The sequence below is a fragment of the Macadamia integrifolia genome, chromosome 13 (genome assembly GCF_013358625.1).
Source record: "Macadamia integrifolia cultivar HAES 741 chromosome 13, SCU_Mint_v3, whole genome shotgun sequence".
In the NCBI taxonomy this organism is placed as follows: Eukaryota; Viridiplantae; Streptophyta; class Magnoliopsida; order Proteales; family Proteaceae; genus Macadamia; species Macadamia integrifolia.
In genome coordinates, this window is record NC_056569.1 from 5,134,034 (window position 1) to 5,141,825 (window position 7,792).

Below are 7,792 nucleotides of genomic sequence, written 5' to 3' on the forward strand. Positions count from 1 at the left end.
TCAACAGACCTGAAATCAGTGTTAACCAACTCAAGTCGAATCTCAGTACTTAACCCACTGATATATAGCATCACCCGTTGCTGGTCTGTTTCCTAAAGCCGACACCTTGAAGACAGTTTATGGAATTTGAGGGTGTAAGAATCCACATCTTTATTCCCTTGTTACAAGTTAAGTAATTTATGGAACATTACCTTTTCATAATTAAGGGGAACAAATTTTTCAGTCAGGATCTGCTTCATGACCTCCCAATTGATAACTGGTCCAAGTCTTCTGACAAACCTTGCATGTAGTACATCATCCCACCATGAATATGCATACTCAATAAACTTGGTGATGATGAGTTCACACTTCTTCACGTCTGAAAGAGACTTATATGCAAAAATTCTCTCCACTTTGGTAAGCCAGTTAAGAAATTCTTCAGGTCCCTTTTCACCACTGAACTCGGGAACCTCAACTTTGATGCCATAATCTCTGTCAGAAAATTACCGGGTAACATCCTGGGGAACAACTGGATCAGATTGCTGCCTCTGAGGTGTGTCTTCGATCTGTAAAGTGTTGAGCTGAGGGGGTAACGTAGAGGATCATTCTTCAGCTCACTTGTCGGACCTCCTCATAAAGGCAATCATCTCTTCCATAAACTTATCAAACTTGGCTTCAATCCTCTCAAGCCTAGCATCAGTATTCTGTTGGTTCTCCGCTAACTCGCGATACAATTTGTGCAATTCAGCATTGGTGATGTGACTTGCCATGGATAGAAAATTGCAGAAAAATTTTCTTTGATATCACTTGATGCGGATCCGGGTTCCAAGAGATTGAAATCGGATCGCTTATGGGCCCACAATTAACAAATAATTCAATTTAAACAAACCAATGGCAGTAATATAATTTAAGGCACAACTCAAAAAACCCCTTTTGAGTGAAATAGCTGAATGAGGACAGATCTGGAATTAATTCCCAAAGAAAACTCAGTTCTAGAATTAATTTGGTGTTTCTAATAAAGAGTGCAGAATTGTAATTATAAGTCACCAAGCTAGTAAATGGCAAACAAGGAATAATATGTGATGAGGGAGGGGTATTCTAGAATTAGAAATAAAGATAGGGACTATAGAAGATAATGGAAGAAGAGAGGGGCAGTATTGGAAATTGGGGTAACTCTTAACATAAGAAAAATCTCAAAGGGAAGGCAACGTACAAGATGGGAGGGGTAGAATTGGAACTAAGAAGTAAAATAAGTTAAATGAGAAGATAAGGGGTAAATCTGGAATTTGATTAAATAAGGATGTAAAACCTAATTTATGAGGTCTTCTTCAACCTTAGGCCACGATGGAACTCAAGACCAGCAGCAACCAGTCATCTTCAACTCGACCCAGCTCTTCAAACAAGGTCCAGGTTCATGGAAGATCACATGCAGGTTCGATACATCACCAGTTCTGTCGGTTTTGTCCCTCACAGATGTCAAACAAAGAACTTAGACCTAATATTCCAATTCTGAGTTTTCTTCAGGCGAGAAACAGAGACCAGATCTGCAATCGATCGATTCACACAACAGGATCAAAGCTTTGGGGTTGACGTTACTTGATTTGAGTCGCCTCCAAGGCAGCTTCCCTTTGTCCCAAACCTCTGACTCAATCAATTACAAAACAGGGGTCAGCAAGCTCCCTTTTGTCTGATGGTTTTACCGCCCAACAGAGACAGGCAAACAGTGACCAAAGTAAATAAAAGAGTAATGAAAAGAAGGAGAATGAAAAGAAAAAAAAAAAAAGAAACTGAAAAATTTTAGAGGAAGAAGAAGGGGGAATCGGCAGCCATGGTTTCAAAACCAAAAATTCTCAATCAAATTTCTATTATTCAAAATCTAAAACTGAGTTATTCTCTAATACATGACTAATATAAAGGAAAATCAAATAATTAATGGAAACTAATCTAAAATTAGAAGCTAACTAATTTCATAGGAAATTATTTCTAAAACAAAATAAAATCAAATCAAAAGATTTTTTTTTTTTCAAGTCGATCGTGCAACTGCATCACAAGGACCTGTAAAATTAAATTCCATTAAGCCACAATCATTTAAAGTGGAAGAAAAATTAATAGATGAGGTCAAACTCTTTAAACGACCCCCAAACTTCTCACCGTTTAGAGTTTCATTGAAGTCTCTGATGGACATCCATAGTACAGAATGGCTGATTTGAACTAACTCACGCCAACATTTGTCCTTGAGATCGTGCTTGGGATCACCATACACAAAAGTAATACGAATAGGGAAGGGAAGAAAGGCAGTTGAAACAGATATTTCAACAAAACGGTTAGATCCTCAAGAGGATATTAACAGTAATGGTGTCATTCCAAAATAATACTAACCCTCCTGAAGTTCCAACAGGATTGACCACAAACATCTCTGAGAAATCAATTTTGCGCATTATTTTTAACATGTAGTTCTGTTGTTGCTTAAGTCTCAATTAAGAAGACCAGGCAAGGTCGAGCACTAGAGCAAATTTTGCTCAAGTATTGGGCTGTCAAGGGCCGACCACACCCTTGACAGTTCCAACAGATGAGACTCATCGCTCCCCTGATGGCTTTGAGGTAGCCATCCAAACCTTCAGAGGTGATGTAGCAGAAGACTGAATAGAATCAGGAGCCGAGAAAGGAGCCCTTCGTCTAGCACGATTCTTAAATTTCTGACGCATAGGTTGTCTGGGAAGGTGCCGACCTAGGGGGGGCTAAGAAGCCAACATATAAAGGTTCATATAAAGTGGATATGCAAAGCTTCTTAAAGCCCTTCAAAATCGAGATGGGTAATTCCAAATCCTTTCTCTTAAAGGAAATAGGGTTGTGTGGTACCTCTGTAGAACCAAAGATTTCCTCAATAATAACAGATGAGCCAGAAATGATTCCAGAGGAAGGAGCCTCAACATCCATAGTAACTAAAATTATTTTAGAAGCAATCATGATAGCCATAGAATCATCCACTATACCCGAAGACATCTCAGGCCCAGGTTTATTCCCAAAAAATATTGTTTGACACTATATGGCCCGACTCAGAAGGGGCACTAGATCCAGCAGGGCCACTGGACTCGCAGAGGTCTGAAGAAAGGTAGACCTACAAAAAAATTGCCCAGTAGAATTAAAACCTAGCCCAGCCCCATCAAAAATACCAGTATCCCTATTAGCAGAAATCTCTATGGATTGGACCAACTCCTTTCCTTTAGATTACACGTGAATAGTTGATGGATGACACGACACCTTTGTAGATAAAACGGCTTGAGTCTCGGGTCGCAAGACAGGCCCACCCAAACCACCCAGACACTTAGTATCAGAACTGGTAGTTTTCACAAGTGTGAATCTCGAAGGATCTGGTAGCTTCGACTAAGTACCCCGGAGAAGCAAATTCGCCAGTGATTGGAGCACTCCAACATGGTTCATCTTTGTTGTAGATCGCCGGAAGAACTGATTTTCAGGGTAAAGTAAGGACTGAAGTGTGCTAACCCACGAATTTTCCACTTCCGTCAGATTTCAAATTCTCGATTCAAAAACACAAAGGTTCCACTCTTTGTTCATGCATAAAAAGTATCACTTTAGCAGCCAGAAGCATCTGAATATGCGGTAATGGCCGAGCAGCTGTACTACCAAGCCGGATCCACTCTCCATACAAAGTCTCTAAGAATTTTGTCCTCAACTACAACGGTAATTGCAGAAACAAATTGGAATGAAAACCTTGATCAAAAGATCTTTTAACAGAGCAAGCCCTTCGATTATATCCAATAATTCCACAGCAAAAATAGAATAGGGGTAGTTTGGCAAAAGCAAAATTCCACCCAAAAAGCATCCTAACCAGCTCTACTGAATCTTAGCCCTGTCCGAATAGGTTGATCAACCTAGATTGAAACTCTAACTACAAGCGCCTGATTGAAATCTTTAAGTGAGGTTGGAAGACGAATTTCGTGAAACTAACCAACGTATATTTGAAGAGCTATACTCCGGCTCTGTGATCTCAGTAATCAAATCGTCAGAGTCCTCATCCTCTGACATAATCTGTTCATCTGGAGATATATCAGCAATCAGATCCTCGCTCTCCATAGCAGACCGCATACAATCTACCACAAATATCAGAAATTACAATATAATAAGCCACAAATCTCCAAGAAACTCAAACATACACTCATCGGAGGAAGATCAAAGGATCAGAAACCAAAAAATCATAAAACAAACCAAATGCAGAGCAAACTCTAAAACAAGAACAAGAAAAGAAGACACAGAGGAAGGGAAGCAGCCTATCTAAACCGACCTTGATCCAAATTAACCAAACTTCAGAAATCCAAACCTCTTAAAAAATCAAAAGACTCGATCCAAGATCAAAATCAGCACAAAGATCCAGAAAAGAAAAAGAAACAAAAATAACACAAGCAACACAGGCAAAGATCAAACAAGAGTACAGATCCTTGTAGGAGACGGTCGTCAGAGCCAGGTCCGCATAAACCTCCGAACACCAAAAATACAAGCTGAAAAACGTCTACAATCTCAATTAGAAATTACAATAACTGCAAGAAAAAGAAGAATGAAACTCTTCTTCGCCAAGAAACGCCATCTTGGACAGCAAGCAAGACAAGAACGAGAGAACCACTTGCAAGAAGAAGAAGAAGATACCTCTCGCAGGAGGGAAATCCTCAAATGAGGATACCAAACCCCAAACCAAAGGGTAACAACAGAGGCCTAGCTTTGGGAAGGCGAAACAAACCCACTTTTTTGGAAACCGTGATAGCTCATAGACCAAAGAGACAACTAAAGAGCAGGAGAGAGAATTCGTATTCGAGTATCGACTAGTCCCATCAGTACTCATCAGGAAGATAATTATTATAGAATACAACCTTGAATTGCTCCAAGTGAGATTTGGTTGCGATCGGTGGACTTCCACCATGCATTGTCCTCATTTTGGAATTAATAGTTGGCGTATATCAACGTTTGTTCATCCATGCTAACCAACACCACAAATACCTTCTCTATTCCCTTATTCCCTCAATCCATTTGGTAGGTGCTAAAGGATCTTGTGCAATCAACTAAAATAACGAGGCCTAAGATTCTGAAACATTTCCATTAGTTTTGCATCTTCCATCATTGGAGGCAATGTGATCTAGCCTATGGTGTCAATTGCCCTTGTTGTACTAGTGGATTTGGCTATGGAGCTGAGTGTACATTGGATGTTGCTGGTTGCACTTTTGGGAGAACGGTTGGTGCAGGTACTTGATGCACCTAGGGAGGATCTGTTTGTACAGTAGTAGGTTTTTTTTTTTGTTCTTGTGGGGGAGCAGTTTCAATCTAATGAGCCTGAATCACAATATTAATTTGTGCATTCAAATCCGTCATTAAGTCCATCTGTTGCTGTTGTAAGCCTTGCAATAAGGTATTTTGTTGCTACTGTAACCTTGCAACATATTACCCATGATGGAGGTCACATCTTAGGTGGTCATCACTGGTGGAGCTGGAGGCGTGCCAAACACTGTGTTATCGGGTACTACTTCCTGATTAGATTCAAGGGATGGTGGCTGGTTAGTAGCGGATCTGGTAACGCACATTGCCTTTTGGGCGGCCATCCCACTTGTGCTCAAGATTTCCTTAATGACATCAGAATTTCCTGTTTAAAAGGACACAATATTCCATACTACATTGCATCATATTATCATTAAATGGACAAGCATAGGTACAATTCATTCAATTATGCATGCAGTCCAGGTATAGCTAAGTAGGATTCAAAAATACCCCCACCGATGGATGCTCACAGGTGGATGGTTTTAATTCACCATCCGGCCGATGGGTTAAAATGTTGTATATTTACAGCAGCCCAAGAATCACCCCTTTCATTCTAAACAAATATTCCTTCCCACCAAGTTTGACTAGAGAAGTTCCCCCAAGTTTAAGGAACCTCAAGCAATGATTTTTATCACCAAAACACGTCATTCCTACGCAAGAGGTAAGGTCTAGTCGTCACTTTTGTCTTCCTTTCACATTTTTCCCATTATCCTTTTTTGTGAAACTCTAACTGGCAACTCCATGTCAAAATTTTGAATTTCTTCAAAATCTTTACTTCTAATTGTATGCATACACTTAGTTTATATATATTATGCATGTTATGCATGCATGTGTAGGTAAGGGTTTTAGAAGGAGTACACGCAGTCAAATTGCTGCAGAGCAAGGTCAGACACCCCAAGAGCCTAATTTTGATAGATATTGGTTCATCATGGAAATTGATGCCAAGAATTGGGATATATTTGCTAGTAAACTCATAGAACCTGGAAACCTGTCATTTGCTTCCACCTGGCCTCCTTTGCGATTGAGAGGAGATTTTTTGCTTTGGGCTTAGGAGACATACTGGAGTCCAAGAGAAAGTGTTACCCTAGACTGGCTCAAAATTTCTACTGCAATCTTAGGGGCGAACACATAGGTGAAGACGGTTTTCATCTTACTAGTAGAATGATGGGGGTGGATATTCTTTTACTTCCGTCGAGTTTGCAGCTGTCACTGGCATTTCCAATGATCTTTCATGAGCCCAAAAGACTTGGAAGAAATCAGCCTAACTTTGACTGGGGTAGTTGTATTCAATGGGCTAAATTCAAAAACCTCAGAACTACAGTCAAGGTACTATGCAAGATCATTAGGTTTACTGTAGTGCCCACTGGTGGGCATTCCAATGAAGTCTCCCTCCTACAGGCATAAGCTTTGCGTATGCACAGGAGTCCAACTCAACCTCCCATATTTGATGATGAGGCACATAATGTACATGGCCAACAACCTTAAAGAGGGCAACCTCTTCTATGGAAGGATCCCCACAAACATTTTTGATGTCGAGAAAAAAAGTTGAGCAAAGAAGGAGAGTCTGAGGCGGCTAGGGTTTTGGGCGACGACCAAGATCCTAACGGCTCTCCACCTGATGAAAGGGTGAAAATCATCTATGTTGTTCCTGATACGAATGTTGCTAATGTGCCTGAAAGCAATGCTCCAACAATGGACCTTGTTCCCAAGAAATCCTATGCAAAGGCGGTAGGAAGTGTGCTTCCTGAGGTGGATGATCTGCCTAAACTAGTAGATGTCGGTAACTCCACCAAGGTAATCATTCCATAGGAAGCATATGAAGACAGATTAGGAAGATATCGCTATGCTTTGATAGGAATAATCAATTTCAGGTACATATCATTAGACGAAATTAGAAGGGAAGCAATTGAATCTTGGCACTTAAAGGGTAATGTGAAGATAGTTCCAATGGTAAAAGGATTCACAATTTTCCATTTTTATTTTGAGGGAGATATGGCATCTATATGGAGGAGAATTCCTATGAAATTGTGAGGCGAATATGTTCTATTCCAGAGGTGGCATCCTGATTTTAACATACAGGAGAAAATGGTGAACAAGGTGTTAGTGTGCGTTAGGTTTCCAGACCTGCCTCTGGCTTATTGGCACGAGAAGGTTCTATTGACTATGGCAAAGGCTGCCGGAAGACCTATTGCTCTTGATTGACAGGTGGGAATAATCTCAACTGCTTGCTCCTCTTCTTGTCGAGAAGTCAGTGCATAGTGATTCATGAAAAATGCTGCAAAATCCATCATGATTCGGAAGTTCAGCAATTCCATGTTCATAAATCCGATCAACATTAACTTTTTTTCTAAATCTAATTACATGTGGTCGGTGATCCATCGTGTATTGAAGGATACATTAATTTTTTTTCTAAATCTAATTACATGTGATCGATCACTTTCAATCCTCAACGGTCAAACAAGACCCAGAAGAGGAGAAGAAAGTTTGGCTT

The 7,792-nt window shown here is 40.2% G+C and overlaps 1 protein-coding gene across 1 annotated transcript; it reads right to left on the reverse strand.

Annotated features, from left to right (window-relative positions):
* Positions 1-2,969: 2,969 nt before the first annotated feature.
* On the reverse strand, positions 2,970-4,853 carry LOC122059242. The gene is made up of 2 exons (XM_042621930.1): positions 4,642-4,853; positions 2,970-4,091 (listed from the first exon to the last, which is right to left on the reverse strand). The coding sequence occupies exons 1-2, from the start codon at positions 4,832-4,834 to the stop codon at positions 3,913-3,915; spliced, it is 372 nt and encodes a 123-aa protein (XP_042477864.1). The 5' UTR covers positions 4,835-4,853; the 3' UTR covers positions 2,970-3,912.
* Between the last annotated feature and the right edge of the window lie 2,939 nt (positions 4,854-7,792).